General features: G+C 39.0%; 1 protein-coding gene across 2 annotated transcripts in view; it reads right to left on the reverse strand.

The window, feature by feature from the left end:
- The window catches only part of LOC147359392 (uncharacterized protein C8orf34-like), a 65,979-nt gene that overhangs the window by 25,896 nt on the left and 18,413 nt on the right, over positions 1 to 21,670 (reverse strand). Inside the window, exon 2 of one of the 2 annotated variants that reach the window (XM_086336649.1) lies at positions 8,674 to 8,721. The exons of the other annotated variant lie outside the window; for it this stretch is intronic. Within the exon in view, the coding sequence (XP_086192775.1) occupies positions 8,674 to 8,721 (48 nt within the window). The remainder of the gene's footprint in view (positions 1 to 8,673; positions 8,722 to 21,670) is intronic. 2 annotated transcript variants of the gene reach the window in all.

Raw genomic sequence — 21,670 nt, forward strand, 5'->3', positions numbered from 1 at the left:
TTAAAAACAAGAGTTGACATGTTCCTTTTTTGCCAACTTATTCAAAAAATTTTCTACAGGAATACTTAACTCTTTCTGAGCATAGTACAAACTATTTCATATTCCCAAGAGCAAGTTCTTTGGATTGCTTTTAGAAGAAATGCCATTCATCCTGTTTCTAAAACACTTTCACCATAAGTATGTAAATGTCCAGGGACCAGAAGTGGTGGGAAATAGTGACATGTATCATATGGAAAACAGTCTCTAGCCCTGTATCAACATATCATTTTATCTGCTAACAGAGTAAGTGCTTTATAAACTTTAGCAGTATTGTTATTCCACATGGCTGGTTTATTTTTGGATTCTCTAAATGCAATCCATCAGTGATTGATGTCATGTGTGGCCATAGGTTATTCTGGTTTTTAGAGAGGAAAAAAAATGGTCCTCTGCTCAAACGCTCACATTGGATAATTTAACTCTGAGGCAACTAAATATTTCTTTCTTTTTGGTTAAGAATGACAATAATACAGAAAACATCAGCATCAACCTTTCAAAAGGGATTATCACTTTTATTTTATTTCTCTAAAGATCTTTACTTCAAGACTCTAAAAAGTAAGTATTCCTGAAGCATGTTGCAAATAAAGCAAAATAATACTATATCCCACTTACATACATTTAATAGACTGCAAAACTGATAGAGAATTAAATCTATACTTCTGTTAAAATAAAATTCTCCCTGTATAATTTATATACTTAATACAGTTTGGAAATAATTTTGTATTTGTTAATGAAATGGCTAGTATCATCAGGCTGAACACTGTAATTATTTTGCGAATTATACTTCTGTAGCTTATTTCTTTTGCATATCATCTGAGGACAATTAAAACATAAGAACAGGGAGACTTCCCCAGTGGTCCAGTGGTTAAGACTCTGCCTTCCAATGCAGAGGATGCTGCTGCTGCTGCTGCTGCTAAGTCGCTTCAGTCATGTCCGACTCTGTGTGACCCCATAGACAGCAGCCCACCAGGCTCCCCTATCCCTGGGATTCTCCAGGAAAGAACACTGGAGTGGGTTGCCATTTCCTTCTCCAATGCATGAAAGTGAAAAGTGAAAGTGAAGTTGCTCAGTCGTGTCCGACTCCTAGTGACCCCATGGACTGCAGCCTACCAGGCTTCCCCGTCCATGGGATTTTCCAGGCAAGAGTACTGGAGTGGGCTGCCATCGCCTTCTCCGAATGCAGAGGATGAAGGTTCCATAACTGATCAGGAAACTAGGATACTGCATGCCCCAGGGTGCAGCCAATTTTTTTTTTAACTAAAATAAACACAACATTGTAAATCAACTATATTTCAATTAAAATTAAAAATAATTAAGAACAGGAAAGTGATACATTTGAGAAAATATAAGTTTGAATGAACAAGATCTGGGAAAAGAAAAAAAGGAGCAATAACAAAGTTACAACAATATGGTAGATTATGAAAAACATTACAAAATAAACACAACCTGCTAAAAAAAATTTACCCAACAAATTTGCTACATTACACTACATATTGGTATTGCCCTCTGAAGAACTGTTCAAAAAAGATCTTCACGACCCAGATAATCACGATGGTGTGATCACTGACCTAGAGCCAGACATCCTGGAATGTGAAGTCAAGTGGGCCTTAGAAAGCATCACTACGAACAAAGCTAGTGGAGGTGACGGAATTCCAGTTGAGCTATTCCAAATCCTGAAAGATAATGCTGTGAAAGTGCTGCACTCAATACGCCAGCAAATTTGGAAAACTCAGCAGTGGCCACAGGACTGGAAAAGGTCAGTTTTCATTTCAATCCCAAAGAAAGGCAATGCCAAAGAATGCTCAAACTACCGCACAATTGCACTCATCTCACATGCTAGTAAAGTAATGCTCAAAATTCTCCAAGCCAGGCTTCAGCAATATGTGAACCGTGAACTTCCTGATGTTCAAGCTGGTTTTACAAAAGGCAGAGGAACCAGAGATCAAATTGCCAACATCCGCTGGATCATGGAAAAAGCAAGAGAGTTTCAGAAAAGCATCTATTTCTGCTTTATTGACTATGCCAAAGCCTTTGACTGTGTGGATCACAATAAACTGTGGAAAATTCTGAAAGAGATGGGAATACCAGACCACCTGATCTACCTCTTGAGAAATTTGTATGCAGGTGAGGAAGCAACAGTTAGAACTGGACATGGAACAACAGACTGGTTCCAAATAAGAAAAGGAGTTCGTCAAGGCTGTATATTGTCACCCTGTTTATTTAACTTATATGCAGAGTACATCATGAGAAACGCTGGACGGGAAGAAACACAAACTGGAATCAAGATTGCCGGGAGAAATATCAATAACCTCAGATATGCAGATGACACCACCCTTATGGCAGAAAGTGAAGAGGAACTAAAAAGCCTCTTGATGAAAGTGAAAGAGGACAGTGAAAAAGTTGGCTTAAAGCTCAACATTCAGAAAACGAAGATCATGGCATCTAGTCCCATCACTTCATGGGAAATGGATGGGGAAACAGTGGAAACAGTGTCAGACTTTATTTTTCTGGGCTCCAAAATCACTGCAGATGGTGACTGCAGCCATGAAATTAAAAGACACTTACTCCTTGGAAGGAAAGTTATGACCAACCTAGATAGCATGTTCAAAAACAGAGACATTACTTTGCCAACAAAGATTCGTCTAGTCAAGGCTATGGTTTTTCCTGTGGTCATGTATGGACGTGAGGAGTTGGACTGTGAAGAAGGCTGAGCGCCAAAGAATTGATACTTTTGAAGTGTGGTGTTTGAGAAGACTCTTGAGAGTGCCTTGGACTGCAAGGAGATCCAACCAGTCCATTCTGAAGGAGATCAGCCCTGGGATTTCTTTGGAAGGAATGATACTAAAGCTGAAACTCCAGTACTTTGGCCACCTCATGCGAAGAGTTGACTCATTGGAAAAGACTCTGATGCTGGGAGGGATTTGGGGCAGGAGGAGAAGGGGACAACAAAGGATGAGATGGCTGGATGGCATCCCTGACTCGATGGACGTGAGTCTCAGTGAACTCCGGGAGTTGGTGATGGACAGGGAGGCCTGGCGTGCTGCGATTCATGGGGTTGCAAAGAGTCGGACACGACTGAGCAACTGATCTGATCTGGTCTGATAAAAGAAATGTTCACATATTGAGTTATAGGGAAGTCTTCTGGCTTATGCATGAGTTAACTTGAATCTGATCCTAACTAAAATAGCCTGTTTGTGGCCTATCAAACATACATTGCACGTCTGCTTTAATTATTAGAGAAAAGGACACATTGACCAAAGAATGAAGAATGTCCATGTTAAAAATAAAGATTAAATGCCTCTCTTTCTGGGACACCAATGCTGGGCCTCCTTCAGTGATAAGACTCCCTTCCCAGGTGCCAAGGCCACACTGACTTGCTGTGTACTTGCTGGACTCTTCTTTTTTTTGAAACCTTGAAGAAATGTAGCCCTGACTTGTTTGATGTTCTTTGTTCTGACAAGATACAAAACTGTGCTGAAAATCCTGCATCTCCTGAACAGTTTCTCAGAGTCATCTGGGATGTAGGCTTCTGGGCCAGTCCTCAGTTTGGCTCAAAAAATACTTTTTTCTATGTTTCTTATTGATTACTGATGATTTTCGTGACACCTCCATCTTATTTCTTAACTCACTCCTTTTTGTGGTTTTTCTATTCAAGGAAATTATAGGATGACATTGTAAAAACTTTGAAAGTAACAAAAGATGATTGGGTAGAGTCAATGAAAAACAAGTCATTTTTCTGGCAAGCCCTTTCATTTGTCTGATTTTATGAAGGCACTCTTTCATTGACTTTGAGCTATGTTATAACTGTGCAATTTATAGAAATGTATAGTAGTGCAAATAATTCTTGTCTGTATAAAAGCAAATTGCATCTACCTGAATGCACTTGATTAGTATTTTTTACATCTATTTATAATTTCATTTGAACATTCTTTATTAGACTACACATGTGAGGATTTGAATTCTCCTTAGAACTGGCTGTAACATCTTATTGGTTTCCTCATTCATTAGTGAGTTAAATAAATTTTGACATATTCATTTTATATCTCTATGAAAGCCATCATTGTCATAACTTTTTAAAAATTACTATCCTTAACATGTATTGATTCTTACTAAATATCAATGACAAAACAGGGTTTCCCTGAAGAAAAGCTTTGTTTTCTATTTTTCTAGAAATGAGAAATAAAATTATGATGCTGCGTTCTAGTTATTTCCATTTTTAAAAAGTAAATCCTTGTGCATGATAAAAAGCAAAGACCTCTTATTATTATAGGAGAATAATGTCATGCACACTCCTTCAAAAGTATAGTTGGAACTTCAGTAATGATCACAGAATATACCACAGGAAGAAAAGATGCCAAAATCGGCATGAAAAGCAACTCTAAATTATTTGGCTGCATAGAATCAACCCTCTTTCCAGTTTAGATGGTACAGCTGACAAAATCAACCTCAAGAGATATGAAAAGACCTGTCTGCTCACGGTGCTTCTTTTCCTGTCTGACACCCTCGGAGACTGTGACGCTGAGTCTCGACACCTTGAGTTAGTTTCCCCTCCTCTGTGTGCTGTCTCCGGCCTTCAGCTAACTTCCTGAAGTTATGAGGAACCACTTGAAACTGCTCTGTTGTGCGTGCATGCTCAGTCACTTCAGTCCTGTTCAACTCTTTGAGACCCCGTGGACTGTAGGCCACTAAATATCTCTGTCCATGGGATTTTCCAGGCAAGAATAGTGAAGTGGGTTGCTATTTCCTCCTTTGGGGGATCTTTCTAACCCAGGGATTGAACCCAAGTCTCCTGTGGCTCCTGCATTGGAAGTGGATGGATTCCCATAGAGCCATCAGGGAAGCTGCTCTTGAACAAGTTTAAAAAATCATTAACTTCAGTCTTGAGCTCGTTACAGATACTCAATCATTTAAACTGACAATATTCATCTGATGAATACATATGCAAATGAATACATTTCTCTAATAATTAGGAGATTTTTAAGCAGTATACTATGCTTGCTGGTGTTGTTTAGTCACTAAGTAATGTCCAACTCTTTGTAACACCATGGACCTGTAGCCCACCAGGCTCCTTTGTCCGTGGAGTTCTCCAGGCAACAGTACTGGAGTAGGTTGCCATTTCTTTCTCCAGGGGATCTTTCTGACCCAGGGACTGAATCCGTGTCTCCTGCATTGGCAGGCGGATTCTTTACTGTTGAGCCACCAGGGAAACCCATATTGTATGCCACTTTCCAATTACTCCTCTTGGAAATGCGATATTTTAAACGGTTTAGCTTCTCTACAAAAGGTATGGCAAGCTTTGCAAGTATTTGGTTTTAAGTTGTTTTCAATTATATATACATATATTTTTTTGAGTGAATGTTAACATTATAATTGTAACAGCTAAGACTTTTGCAATGTGAAAATTTTATTCCTACCCTGAGTTATTAAGTACCTTACATGTAAAGAACACATAATTTCTTTTTAAACTGTTAGAACCATTTTGAGGATCAAGAGAAGTAAACTATTATAAAATATCTTCTTTTCATTTTTCCAAGAATACAAATCCTATCTGAAAAAATAAATAATACATTAAAAATATAGAAAATATAGACATTTCATTTTAGCTTTCCCTTTAGAGGAGACCATATTGTCTCCTTAATTTTGACTTAGGTCTGAACAGAATTGCCTAACATCATGTGGTTATGATTCTATCTAATTATAAGACTAAATTTACAAAATACAAAAAAAAAGGGGGACTTTGATGCGCAAAGAGCTGTTCAGACTTTAGCAAGAAATGTTAAATATAATAAAAATGTAAACTCTATGGTTTATTTGAGTTTTAGTGTGTACTAAATAAAAGCAAATGCTTGCTAGATCACTTTTAACTTCAATGCTTCTAACATTTATAAATACTGCTCCTCACTGTTTGCTGATTCTACTAACAAGAAGGAGGGCAAAAGCAAAATAAGAGTGTAAGTGAGAAGAAACAAAAACTATCATTTTATGCCTCACATTCTCAACATTTTTGCACTGGCAAGGAAGAAGAATTTAAATATATATTTTCTACAGACCAAATGGAATGATTAACATCTGCAAAAAAAGAAACTATCAATAAATAGTTCATTCATTAAGGTCATACTTAGTTTTTATGTAAAGGATGATTGTTTACTGGTTTTAAAAAGAGCGAAAATCTAAATATCAACCAATATTAGATCAAAAGTACTATGTGATACTGACCCCCTAGAAAGGTAAGGCTTACCTTGGGTAGCTCACACACAGTCCTAAATTCAAACTGAAAGTGAGCAATGAATCTCAGAAGCTAGAGAGATTATATACCCTAACCAACCAAAAAATACTATTCTTGAAAGTAAATGAATAAACAGTAAATAAATAAATAAATTTATTAATAAGAATTTCTCCTTAACCTATGTTATACAAAATTGGGGATTTTCTATGATGTATGCAGTTACTAGGAATAGCATCGGAAAGAACACGTCAGCTTGTCAAACTGTAGGGTATTTATGAATCACACAGAATTCCTGGTAGAAACGTAAATTTTGATTCTTTGGATCTGGTGTGAGTGCTGAGATTTGGCATTTCTTGCAAGCCCCCAGGGGATCCAGTGTCACTGGTCAGAGGAACTCACTGAGGAGCAATGCCCTGCTAGTGCTTCCGATGTGTGTTGGTTGCTTAGTTGTGTCCGACTCTGTGACCCCATGGACTATACCCTGCCAGGCTCCTCTGTTCATGGAATTCTCTAGGCAAGAATACTGGAGTGGGTTGCCATTCCCGTCTCCAGGGGATCTTCCCGACCCAGGGATCGAACCTGAGTTGCCTGTGTTTCCTGCATTGGCAGGTAGATTTTTTTTTTTTTTTTAAATCACTGAGCCATGGGGCCTCCCTGGTGGCTCAGACGGTAAAGCGTCTGCCTGCAATGCAGGAGACCTGGGTTCGATTCCTGGGTCAGGAAGATCCCCTGGAGAAGGAAATGGCAATCCATTCCAGCACTCTTGCCTGGAAAATCCCATGGACGGAGGAGCCTGATAGGCTATAGTCCATGGAGTCGCAAAGAGTCGGACACGACTGAGAGACTTCACTTTTTCACCTTCAAGCCGCTTGGGAAGCCCTTGTCCCATAAAGTATTTACACAATTGCATATAACATGCACATTTAGATTGCACATGTATAATGAGAAAATAAGGATCTTTTCCTTGGATAAGAACCATAAAATTAAACTGTCTCTTTTTAAAAGTTCTATCACATATGCAGCCCTTTTCCTGTACTGGCATCTCAGTGGTCTCCTTTCTCTACAGTACTAGATCCATACAGGACACATTTAAAAGGTATTAGGCACCCTTTTTGTGGAGGTGACCTACTACCCTTAGTCCCTGGTGGGGAATGCTGACCAAGGGCTTGAGCAACCATGGAATCCTAAAGGGAGGTTCTAAGTGTACATACTGAAAATAGTATCTCTATCTTCTTGGGAAACATTAATTGCTTTAACGTATTTATCTAGATTTCAACATCAAGTACATTAAATTGAAATTTAAAGTCGATGCACCAACCCTTCAAATTTTTTTCCCCCATATATTTTGATTTCTAACCTGAGTTCAGAACATCTACCTAGTTATTCCCTTGCTTTCCTTTTGCTACCCTTTCTCCATGTGCCTTTGGTAAAATTTCAACCACCTCCACACAAGCATGCAAACCAGAGATGTTAAAAACTTAAAGGGGGTGCCATGTACTCGAACTGTCCTCTTTGAGTGATATCTGGAAGCAAGAATGACTTTAAGTATGGGTACACTGTTCTAAATAAACATATGAAGTACCTACTACAATGAGCAGGCCACTCAAAATGGTCTTTGAATGGATTCATGCATGTAAGAATAAAATATTTAGAGAAACAGTTTCTGTCTCACTGAGAAGCAATATTCAAACCAAATATTTGCTACTTCTATGACTTCATTGCCAAACTGTTTCCCAGACTCCTTCACCTGCAAAAGATTCAGAAGGCTAATTTAGTGACCATTATGGTTTGGCTTCAGACCAAGTTTTATGGAGTCTGTCCACTGGCTTATCTGAGAGTTCTCAAATGCAGTTTGCAGACAGAGCAAAAACACATCCCGAGACACAGAGAATCCTTGGCTATCTCCAAAATAAAACCAGGAGTCTCAATGCCTTTGCAACAAAAATCTGCCAGACATTTTTATTGTCAAGATAGCACTTTGCTTAATGACTTGTAGGGATAACATCCTTGATGAACATTTATCACATGAATGAATGCCAGTTTGGTACAGCTTATTCTCTCTGTAAGAGCAATGATCGCGTCTTATTTTGTTGTGCACAGCCAATATAAAACATGTGTTTCTCATTTATTAGGATATCAACAAATGCTTGCTAATGAAAATACACAATAGCCTTAGGTTTATACCATTTTACATTCATTTTCAAGATGAATTAAATATAGGATCTCCTCACCAGAGAGGAACATAACACCATTTTGATAACCTACTATATACTTTTTTTTTTTTGTAGGGATGACCAGTGAATGGGTATAGACTGGAAACCCTATAGGCAGATGGAGAAAGCCCAAGTGGGTGCCTCACTCCATATGATAGACTTAATTCAGACCATGTACAAGACCACCTGAAAACTCACTTCTTCCATGTAGTTTTTCAATGACTGTCCTCCACTGACCGCTTCTCCCTAGAGGCAGAGAGGAAGAGAGTTTGAAAAAGTCAGGAGAAGGAGAAAGAATAAAAGAAGAGTCATGAAAAGTAGTAGAATCTGGGAGCAACACTAGATCTATACTATTCCCCCACCACTTCTTTTGGTTGTTGTTGTTTAGTTGCTAAGTCATGTCTGACTGTTCTGCAACCTCATGGATTGTAGCCCACCAGACTCCTCTGTTGATGGGATTTCCCAGGCAAAAATATAAGAGTAGTTGCAATTTCCTTCTCAAGGCAATCTTCCCAATCCAGGAATCAAACCCACATCTCCTGCATTGGCAGGCGGATTCTTCACCACTGAGTCACCAGGGAAGCCCCACCTCAGTTGATACTTGTAGGGTCAACTGTTTGACAAATTCTTACTCAGAAGGAAATAATTTTTTCAAGGCAACAATATATCTTTCAGGTAGATTTTAGGTTATATAAAGAAATACCACCTAGTAGAGCTATAATAACTACACCTTAGGCATTAGTCGCTCAGTCATGTCCAACTCTTTGACCCCATGGACTGTAGCCCGCCAGACTCCTCTGTCCATGGGATTCTCCAGGCAAGAATACTGGAGTAGGTAGCCATTCCCTTCTCCAAGAGATCTTCCTGACCCGGGGGTCAAACCCAGGTGTCCCGCATTGCAGGAAAATTCCTTACCATCCGAGCCACGAAGGACAACTTAGAACTGAATGTTAAATGACTAGCATCCAAATTTCTGTTATTAACTTTATAAATATGTACTTAAAACTAGGCTAATAAAAAACTCACTAATTCTGTATTCAATAAATCTGTGTGAAGACCTAACATTATATAAATATATATGTAACAAGTCATATAAAAGTTATACATATATACACACACACATATATACACCTATATACATAACTATATGGAAGTATAGTTGATTTACAATATTGTGTTCATTTCAGATGTACAGCAAAGTGATTCAGTTTAGAAAAAGATATACTTTTATACTTCATGGCCAGAAACATTTGGAAATAAATTCTGAGATACCATGAAATGATAAATTCTAGGACACCATGTGTGTTTAAAAGATAAGTAAATAAATATGAATAAAGCTTACATTTGTTTCTATAACTTTTCAAAGACCCTCCTTTTTAACTTTTCAAGGCTCTCGTATGCATGATCTTATTTGATTGATGTTTTTACTACAACTTGAGGGTAAGGCATTCTCAGGCCAATTGGATCCATAAAGAAATTGAAGACAGGGCTGCAGACAGCAATGCTTAAAGGCCAGGAGCCAAAAAAGGCATTGCTGGGTCTGGAGTCAACCCTGACACTCTTATACCTTGCTGAAATGAAAATTCTAAAAGGAAAAATTAAATTCACTTTAGTTTTTTTTTTTTTTAATGGTGATATGAGACCCAGCTTCAACCCTGGGTTGGGAAGATCCCCTGGAGAAGGGAATCGCTACCCACTCCAGTATCCTTGCCTGGAGAATCCCCATGGACAGAGGAGCCTAATGAGATACAGGGTATGGGATCGCAGAGAGTCGGACATGACTGAGCAACTAACACTTTCACAACTTCACATACTCCAAAGCATTTTCAGAGGGTTAAAAAAATTTTTTTTTTCTCATAACAAAAATTAATCTAGGAATAAAGTCCTGGGATTCTTTAGAAATCACAGATGGGGTCATATTTTTTCACAAATTATGGTTTTCACTAGCAAAAAATTAATATGCTGTAGTTTAAATGTTTTCAAATGCTTCCAAGTTTGTGGGATTTTTTAATGGATAAGATAATGAAAGAGATAGGATACTTATATTTATTTAAACTAAAGCATAAACTGTTAGGAAAAACCAAATCCAAATAAATCTCCCAAACTGTGAGAAATTTAATCAAAGCAGGCAGACAGGGCTGGAAACTTACTTCAGATAAACTGCTTTTTACAGTTGAATTAAGTATACTATCTCCCCTCATTTGGACAACTGGTCTAGAAAGAATGCTGTGGGTTCTTCCAATTTGGCTCTTCCTCCTGACAGAACCAGTGCATTTCTGCCAATACTCCTTTCCTCTTTGCCTGTGCTGTTGGGGTGAGAGGCATGTGTGTGTGCTAAGTCACTTCAGTCATGTCCAACTCTTTGCAACCCTATGGGCTGTAACCCTCCAGGTTCCTCTGCCCAGAGGATTCTCCAGGCAAGAACACTGGAGTGTGTTGCCATGCCCACCTCCAGGGGATCTTCCTGACCCAGGGATCAAACCCAAGTCTTTTCTGTTCCCTGCCTTGGGAGGCAGGTTCTTTATCACTAGAGCCACCTGGGAAGCCCAGGGATGAGAGGATGAGATGGCAAATGGTTTGGAATTAGATAGAGACCTGCCTTTTGGAAGGGCCAACAGCTAAGGCCTAACAGTGAGATGCTGGAGAGCAGTCCCTAGGTGCTCACTGAAAAGAGCGATTTGTTTTCCTTGGATCTGCAACGTGGTTGTTTTCCCCAATTGTCTGGAAACTTGCAGAATCAGGGCTAGACCTGGTGATGACTGAGGGCTTTCTTGATGACCAGATGTAACAAAAGCACTGTGTATCCTCCAGGGCTTCTCGATAGGGTTTCTTTTTCCCAAGGTGCCAGGTCCTTTTGAATATCTACACTAGAGAAAAGGGAGCAACCCACACAACACGATTTGTTTCAAAGGCCACACAGATTGGAGTCTGGCTGTAACCACCTCTCAGATCACTGACATGGGTAGCCCTGATGAATGAGGAGCATGAAGTGAAAAATTTCAGGAGGAAAACAGAGGGAATGGGTCTTTTGAGAGGATGATAAACATAGCACAGAGCCAGGTGAACCAAATAGAGAATAAGACATAAGAATCTCTAAGTCTTGGGGTCAGAGGAGATGGCACTGGTTAAGAGGCTTGATTCGACAACTCTGTCCTCAGTTCCGCATTTCCAACATAGCGCTGCTGCCATGCTGACTTTCTTCCTTACCCTACTGGTGGTGCGAATGAAATATACCCACTTCCAAAGCATAAGGCTCTCAACTTCGGTCATCTTTTTCTCAGTTTTAAAGAATTGGCATTTTAGATATCAAGTCATTCTATGAACATAATATGATATTAATCACCTGGAAATGAATCAAAAGTACCTAAATGCAATTTCCCTTGAAAAAACAAAGAGAATAAAGGGGACAGAAGGGAGGCAGACCGGGGCGTGTGAAGGAAGGAAAGGGCAGAATACATGGAAACTGTGCCTGAAAACAAAAAAAAAAAGGAAGAAAAGGTATTTCCTGAAATGTGGTTTCAGTTATCATGAATCTTAATATAACCAACAGTTGAGATAAAAATGCTTTGAATGTGAATTACAAAATATGTTATAAACTCAGCGAAAGGAAGAAAAAGAGGCTGATATGATTATTGCTTAACTTATGACACGGGATCATGGCTGTTAAGAGATGGAAGGCTCTCGTCACTCTCCTAGTTTTTTTTCCAATTAAGAAAGCATTCTTAGTGAGATGGAATATTCTAGAGACAGAGCTAGGATTAGACTCACACTCTCCCAAATCTATCACCATTTTCCAGCATACAAGGCTGCTCTTGTTTCTATCAGTAAGTATTTCCTGTTCCTCTCTTACTAATCTTTAAACAAAATATGTACAGACTTGCACTTGCATGTAGGGCACATTTATTCTCACACATTTTATGTCTAATACCTCTGGTATTCATTTCCTTCACACAAAGTTCCAAGAGAACCCTACTTCCACCAGAATGTTCTTTCTTCCCACGTTTTTTTCAAATGAAACTAAAAAATAATTTTGATACAGAGGAGACTCTCTTAAGAAGTACCTGGGGGTACTTATAACCCATAGAAGAATGGGAGCTCCATATAAATGGCCATGACATTTCTAAACCTAAGGGACCCATGACACTTTACTCTTTTGTTTCAAAAGTGTTTATTAAGCACCTATTCTGTGCCACACAATTTACCAGGCTTGGGGACAAAGAGGTGAAAAAGAACTAATCCCTACCATAGAAAGTTTACCTTGAGAAAACAGATCTACAAGTTATTAGAAGATAGAGCAAAAGTTACTTGACACAGGTAAGCCCAAGGTGCTATAGGAAAAAAACAGGAGGAAAAGGCATCTCGTCTTTTATTAAACATTTTTTAAACATTTATTAAACATTTATTAAACAAGCATGTTTTGAGAACATCTCTGTGCTGGGAACTCTTATAACCACTTGATACATAGGATGAAGGAGTCAAAGGAGGAAGATTAAAACTGAGCAAGTTATTTTTAAGCTTAGTCCTAAAGACTTAGTCCATTAGTCAGATGAAGGAACTGAATAAGGAAGAGGACTCATACCAGGCAGAAGGCAAATTCTGTACAAGGGCCCAGATCCAATGCAGCAAATACCTAAAGCCACAAGTATTACAACGAAAATTACCAATACACCATGCATTTTGAGACAGACAGATATTAATATCATGTCATTTCCTAATTTTATACTATACTTTGCTGTAATATAGCTGCTAATAAAATGGTTATATGGAGAGTCTGTATGTGTGTGTGTGTGTGTGTGTTATTTGTATGTCTTTGGACATGCCAACAAGGGATGGAACCTGGGCCCCTGCAGTGGAAGCACCATGTGCTAACCACTGGACTGCCAGGGAATTACCTGTTGGGTTTTCCAAAGTGCATTATACAGGGTTACTAAATTTGTGATAGATGATAAAAAGATTGAAGTTCAACTTTCCAAACATCAGCAAATTTGACAGATGGAAACTACTACTGGTGTCCAAGACAATAGGCAGTGATCCAGGTCCAATTTGTAAAAAATTGGGTGCCACAATTTAGAAAATCAAAAATTCTGGGCAAGTTCTGAAGTCTTTTATATCACTGATGTAGTCAATAAATTAATAGCTAACTTGCGCTTTCAGACTGAAATATATGAACATATGTTCTTTCTAATTGACCCCAATGTCTTTTCATATTGTTGAAAAATATTTTTTCTGAAACTTTGCTTACAATCTCATGAACAAATATAGCATCAGCACAGACCCTCTTTCTCTGAAAATGACACTGCATACCTGGCAACAGTGAGCCAGACTGATATACTCTAGGAAATTCATTGTATTTTAAAGAAAAATAAAGTCCTTTGGACATCTAAAAAAACATATTGCATGATTTACAAGGGGAAAACTTAGATTATCATTAGACTTTAACAGCAGTGATTTATAACAGTAGAAAAATGAAGTAATATGTTTAAGATACTGAAGGAAAGAAAATGTGAGCCCAGTAATCCAATGGAGAGTGAACTTCAGAAAACCAAAATGCCTAGATCTAAGAACAGATGGTGAGCATTAACTATAGTTACCTGTCCTAAGACCACAAGACAGCTGAAAAGCAGAGAATATATTACGCATTGGCTATATACTCTTGACAGTGTGGATTTTGTACAACTATTAAAAAATTGGGGAGAGAATAGAAAAGGTAAATGCATTTTTTTCAGTATTTTATATTGGTAGATAGGCTGATATTTTTATCTTGAGACTTCTGTATATAACATGGAATAAAACAAATGAGTTATTATGGAATACTTTAAATTCCAATATCACCTTTATCTTAGAATTGTTGGTATGGAAAAAAGGAGCTAAAGCTATAATACAAAAAGAGTTTAAGTCTTAGCACTCTCTACTTTAAATTCAAAGTGTCAGTGTGAACTAACTGTCCACTCAAAGGCACTGGAAACAGGGCCGCCCTGGTGGCTCAGTGGTAAAGAATCTGCCTGCCAATACAGGAGACATAGGTTTGTTCCCCGGTCTGAGACGATCCCACATGCCATGGAGCAACTAAGCCCGTGCACCCCAACTACTGGGCGCATGCTCTAGAGCCCGGGCTGCAACTATTGAGCCCATGTGCCACAACTACTGAAGCCTGAGTGCCCCAGAGCCTGTGCTCTGCAACGAGAAGTCGCTGCCATGAGAAGCCAGAGTACCGCAACTTGAGAGTAGCCCCTGTGTGCAGCAACTAGAGAAAGCCTGCATGAAGCATGAAGACTCAGCCCAGCCAAAAATAAATAAATAAATAAATAAATTTTTTTTAAAAAGACACTGGAAATAGTAACTCAGGAGCAATGAGTATCCCTGGTATCCAGATTGTGGTCTGAAACATCAGTTCTCACTAAAAGAAACTAGGACTTTTCAAAAAAACAAAAGGTTGATCCCATATTTGGGGCAGGATACATATAATATTAGCTTGGAATACCTTGTGCTACCCAACAGCAAGCCAGCTATCAGAGACTACCAGGGGTAGTATGGAATGACAAACAAATGCAAGGAAGCTTAAAGAAAGAATTATTTATCTTCATCATCTTGAAAACTAGCAAGTAAAGGAGAGAAATCAAGCATGTATCCTGGCCTTTCTTAGGAGAACTGTATTCCTGGCCAATTACACAGTAACTTGAGAGAAAGGGTCTCTTAGCAAAAGCATTCCAACAAATAAATACAAAAGGAAGTGATGAAATTAAAATATCATCACTTTTCAGCTATCAATGAATAAACAGATATTGGTATCAAGCATCTATGGCTGCTAAGATGATAACATTAAAAAAAAAAAAACAACAACTAGATATCATGTGTCTCCTCTAGCCATGCTAAAGAGGAGCTTTAGTCAGTTTCTGGATAAATACAGGAAAATACAGAGAACTGAAGAGCCCATTGAATTGCACCAAGAATATGAAGTTAGCAAAATTCAGACTGAAGAAAATCTGACAGGTCAAGTGGCTAGGGTTCTTTAACAGATAAATTGTAAGAAAATGTAAAAAATGGAAGGGTAATATAAAGTTTAAAAAAGACTTAAGCAGGGAAAGGGAAGGTGGGATGAACTGGGAGATTGGGATTGACATATATATAATAGCATGTAGAAAACAGGTAACTAATGAGAACCTACTGTACAGCACAGAAAACTCTACTCAGTGCTTAAATGGGAAGGAAATCCAAAAGAGCGGATATATGTTTATGTATGACTTATTCACTTGGCCACACAGCATGAAATAACACAAAACTGTAAAGCAACTATATTCCAATGAATTAAATAAAAGAGAGAGACAAAAGACATGTCTGACTTTTGAAAGTTGGCGAGGTTAGCAATAGGGGCTTCCCTAGTGTATCAGATGGTAAAGAAGTTGCCTGCAATGAGGGAGACCTGGGTTTCATTCCTGGGTTGGGAAGATCCCCTGGAAGAGGGCATGGCAACCCACTCCAGTATTCTTGCCTGAGAATCCCCATGGACAAAGGAGCCCGGTGGGCTACAGTGCGGTGGGTCACAAAGAGTCAGACACAACTGAGGGACTAAGCACACAAAAGGTTAACAATAGTGTCAGAGAATGCATGTTTAGGGCTTCCCAGATGGCACAGTGGTAACGAATCCACCTGTCAATGCAGGAGATGTAAAAGACACGGGTTTGACCCATGGGTCAGGAAGATCCCCTGGAGTAGGAAACGGCAACTCACTCCAATATTCTTGCCTGGGAAATCCCACGGACAGAGGAGCCTGACGGGTTACAGTCCATGGGGTCGAAAAGAGCTGGACACAACTGAGCACAGAGCATGATGCACATTTAGGTGATAAAGCTACTTTTAAAGCACAAGTTGATTATTATAAAAGTTAGAATAGTTTTTATTTGTGGGGAGAGGCGGGAGTTGAGATTGGGAGAGGGTATACTGAAAGGACACCCTAGTTGTCCGGCAAAGCGTCATTTCTTGATTTGAGGAATATTCTCATTATAAAAGTAATTAAGCCATATATTTGAGTGATTTTCTTTATTGGTGTTTTGTAATGAAAAGATATTTTAAAACAAACATCCATTTCTAATATTAAACTATATTGTTACAGGCATAACTGTAAGGTCCAGCCAAAACTCTTAAAAAATCAGGGTGAAATGTTATAAAGTTCTATTTATTGCTGGCTTTACCTACATGGTGACATACCCAATTCCCCATTTAAGCTAAATCTTTTGTTCTATGTAAAGAGGTAATTATTGGTAATATATCTAGAAAAGCAGTTAAAGGACACTCTTATCATTCTGATTCAATCTTAAGCTAATCTAATTATAACAGTGACCTCATAAAAATCAGTTGGCAATTTTGATTTTTACCATTTGAAATAATTAAGCCTTTAAATTCTGTTCCATTAAGCTTTTAAAAAAATCAATAGATGTCACTCGGGAATCTGTAAAGTACCTGTATAAATTCTCTGAGGTCAGTGAAAAACGAATGTCAGTCTCATAATTTAAACCAAACATACAATGTGTTCTTTTAAAATTAAATTAACCTGTGTCTTTGCAAAATGCCTAAATGGCTAAGGTGACCAACTTCCTGAACTGTGACTCAGATGGGCGCCTGCAAGAAAACTGATATCCAAGGCTCATGAAATACCAAGACTTTAGGTCTCTCTCGTTCTCAGTTCATGTTTCCTTAATTTAAAAAAATGATCAGTATTTTCGATAAGTAATAATACTCGGCACTGAGGGAAACATACTTCTATAACCAAGAGAAATATGTTTGTATGGACCCAATCTTGAACACAATTATATGGACACAATCTTGTGCTGGTTTCTTTTAACATATGTCTCTGATTTTTTTCATTCAACGATAAAAAAAAAAAAAGATCAGTCACACAGTTCAGACACTTTTGAATATTTTAATACACATTAAAGGGCTACAGAATAACTTAAACATTGTAAGGAAAATGAAAAATTCATTGTAGGAAAAATGTCTTGTAAATAAATGCAGGTAGTATAATGCAGAAGTCCATTTGAAAGTTAACACATTTATTAGAAAAGGGCTAAATGTTTTGGGTTTTTTTTTGAACTGATTCCTTACATAGTCCAAAAAGCATATCTGCAGAATTAAGGTCCAAACCAAATAAACCAAATGCATGGATTAACATTATCTAGCCTGTCACAAACTCGACAACTGATGTCATCAGCAGTGTTACTAGGACAGTTGTGACACACTTGGGGGAAATGTGTAGAAACAGAATCAACTGTCCAAGAAACAGCGATGACTTCCAAATAAATCAGAGAAGTGACTTGGAGGGGAAGATAAAAGAGGTCTTTAACTGACTCAAAGTATCATAGTATTACCTCTGAAAGTTTACCTATTGTTTCTAGGATAGTTTGAAAGGCGACTCTCACAAGTGTGTCCAAACTCGCCACTTGTGTTTAATGTACTACAGTATTTCTTTTGCTTAACACTCCAAGTTCGATGCCTGGGTTGAGAAGATTCCCTGGAGAAGGAAATGGCAACCCATTCCAGTATTCTTGCCTGGAGAATTCCATGGACAGAGGAGCCTGGTGAGCTACAGTCCATAGGGTCACAAAGAGTGGGATACGACTGAGCAACTAACGCACACACACACAATATGGGTTTAATGCGGGCTGGTCACTGGACTGAGATTTGGCAGGTGTTTTTTTTTTTTGGCTGAGTCACACAGCATGCAGGATCTTAGTTCCCAGACCCTAGGAATGGAACCTATGCCTCCTGCATTGGAAGCACGAAGTCTTAACCACTGGACCACCAGAGAAGGCCCTGAGACTTGGCCTAGAGTCTATGTATTGTCGGAAAGAGGCTAAAGGTGGTAACCTCCTAAACAGGCAAAGGTGTAGTGTTTGGAGTCAAGCAAATACGTGTTTAGACATCAGTTGTGCTGCTTATGCCTATGGGCATTGGACAAGTTACATAAAAATTTCCCTGGGCCTCAGTTTCCTCATCTGTAAATGGTGATAACACCATGGACTGTCACCATTATTAATCAGGATAATAAGTATTAGCACTCAATTAGGTTTTTAGTAAAAGAAAGAGAAAACCAACCATATACTATGTAAGGTAGGAAAACTAGGAATATGTTTAATTCTTCAAGAATATAGCTGGGGGGTATGTGATAGAATGGATTGAGAAACTGGGCTGGACATATATAGACTATTGATACTACATATAAAATAGATAACTACTGAGAATCTACTGTATAGCACAGGGAAATCTACTCAATGCTCTGTGGCAACCCAAATGGGAAGAGAATACAAAAAAATTTTAAAAAGAGGGAATATATGTATTTGTATAGCTGATGTACTTTGCTGTACAGTAGAAACTAGCACGATATTGTAAAGCAACTACACTACAATGAAAATATTAATAAAAAAGAATATAGCCAGGAAGGGAACCTGACTATGGGGAAATCAGATGCTATTTTTTAACTTCTCTATTCTTATTTTCATTCTCATCAAAAGTCACTTTAAAAGAATCTTGCACTTTCATTGACAGGTAATTTTTGAATGACTTCAAATATAAATAAATTTTCAGCAGTAAGTTCAAGGGTAAATGAAGGTTGACTGATGGTGAAATGAACTGTGAAAGTCTTAGTCGGTCAGTCATGTCCCCATTTTTGCAACCCCATGTACTTTAGCCCACCAGGCTCCTCTGTCCATAGGATTCTCCAGGCAAGAATACTGGAGTGGGTTGCCATTCCCTTCTCCAGGGGATCTTCCTGACCCAGGGACTGAACCTAGGTTTAGCTGTGTTGTGGGCAAGTTCTTTACCTTCTGAGCCACCAGGGAAGCCCAATGGTGAGATAAAAAAGGACTTTAAAAAGCCTGTAACATCAGAAGGAGAAAGAAGCAAGTAACACAAGTCAAGAGAAATGAATTGATGAGAAAAAGGAGTGAGCCAGCATCCTTAACAGGACTTTGCTCCTGACCATCTGTCCTTCTTCAACTCAAGACCCTCCCCAAACTGCCAGCATATTGAAAAACCTCTACACACCCCCACCAGTCAGTTTCTCTGTTTTTCATACTATTTCCTTCCCTCCTACTTCCTGTCCTGCCTTCCCTCTTCAGCCATCCCTCTGTGCATTCTTTCATGACCTCTTCCTGATGCCACTTCAGTTCAGTTGCCCAGTCATGTCCAACTCTTTGCAACCCCATGGACTGCAGCATACCATGCTTCCCTATCCATCATCAACTCTCGGAGCTTGCTCGAACTCATGTCCATCGAGTCAGTGATGCCATCCAACCATTTCATCCTCTGTCGTCCCCTTCTCCTCCTGTCTTCAATCTTTCCCAGCATCAGGGTCTTTTCCAATGAGTCAGTTCTTCGCATCAGGTGGCCAAAGTATTGGAGTTTCAGCTTCAGCATCAGTCTGTCCAATGAATATTCAGGATTGATTTCCTTTAGGATTGACTGGTTGATCTCCTTGCAGTCCAAGGGACTCTCAAGAGTCTTCTCCAACACCACAGTTCAAAAGCATCAATTCTTTGGCTCTCAGCTTTCTTTATAGTCCAGCTCTCACATCCATACATGGAGGCCACCTAAGAAGATCCTACTCTCAACAAGTCCCAGTTCAGTGCCACTGTTTCAGCAGGACTTTCCTGACCCATGTGTTTGAGTTGCCCCTGCCCACATGCCATGTCTTCCCATGATACCCACAACTAAGCTATACTGCCCACCTGGGCCTGGAGTCATCTCTCCTAGTGGTCCAGCGGTTAAGACTCTGTGCTTCCAATGCCAGAAGCACCAGTCTGATTCCCAGTCAGGGAACTAAGATCCAAGATGCCCCCATGCCTTATTCTTGTACTCCTTCCAGTTCTGCACTGTAACTTGGCATAAAAAGGAGAGCAGGAAGGCAGTGCTGGCCCCAACTTCATGTCATTTTCCCCTTTTCCTCTTGCTTGCCCTGCTGAACCACAAGGGGCTTGATGAGTCTTGTGTGGATACCCCTGCTTGCATCCCCAAGCTTGTTTACACCCTGCCAAAACATCTACCTCTTGTCTACTCTTAAAACTGAACTCTTGGGAAAGATGAACTAGGGGAAAGGGACCATGAAGGTCCAGGAAGTGAGCTTAGAATAATGTGGACAGCAGATTCCAGGATTCTGGTACTTAGCATGTGGTCAGGCTCCAGCTGGACATGTCTCCTTAACCCAAAGAACTGCTTTTCCCATGCAGAAGGGCACAGACTTGGCTGGTCAATGAGGGCACTGAGGCTCTCTGACAGTAAACACACTAATTCTTCAGTGTCTAACATTTAACGCAGGGCTTGACATCTAAAAATTATTCCCAAATACTTATAGAATGGATAAGCATTATTTTAAAAAAGCACAGATTTTTAATTTAAGGTGCTAAATAATCAAAAGGTAGTAGAAGATGTGATTAGAAGCACAGAAAGGTAAAGACATTGTGGAAAAGTTTCAAACATTTCAGAAATGACAGAATTGGAGATTCTTGTAGCAAGACATAGGGAGAAAGGTCACATTTAGATTTATTTAAGATCCACAGAAAATACAGCCCAAATATGAGCTAGAGAAAGATATTTTAGAAACACAACATTGTAAAGCAATTGTTGTTTTTTATTGTTTAGTCACTAAGTCGCGTCTGACTATTTGCGACCCCATGGGCTGTAGCCTGCCAGGTTCCTCTGTCCGTGGGATTTCCCAGGCAAGGATACTGGAGTGGGTTGCCATTTCCTCCTCCAGGGGATCTTCCTGACCCAGGGATCAGACCCATATCTCCTGAATTGGCAGGCGGATTCTCTACCACTGAACCACCAGGGAAGCCCTAAAGTAATTATATTCCACTAATGAATAAATAAATAAAGATTGACTATTTGTTTTGAGTTGGATAATGGCTTCAAAACAGAGACAGACAAAAATAAACTGAAGATAGAAGAATAACAAGAAAGGAGTGAGATTCAGTGAAATTGCCCATCAAAAAGAGACCTCAGTCCCACCAGCTATAGTGGTCTGAGAAGCCAGCCACGACAAAGGTTTTTCTAGGATGGATAGAATGTTTTGTAGTGTGATTACTACCAAGAAATCTTGATAAAACTTAGAGAAGAAACAAAGTAGGAAAAGATGTGGAGAAATCTGTTTACTGAAGGTATCACAACCATACTCTGCTCACTACAATATGTACCAAATCCCATC

The sequence above is a fragment of the Bos grunniens genome, chromosome 14 (assembly GCF_055505025.1).
Source record: "Bos grunniens cultivar Pamir isolate PY7600 chromosome 14, Bosgru_T2T1.0, whole genome shotgun sequence".
Lineage (NCBI taxonomy): Eukaryota > Metazoa > Chordata > Mammalia > Artiodactyla > Bovidae > Bos > Bos grunniens.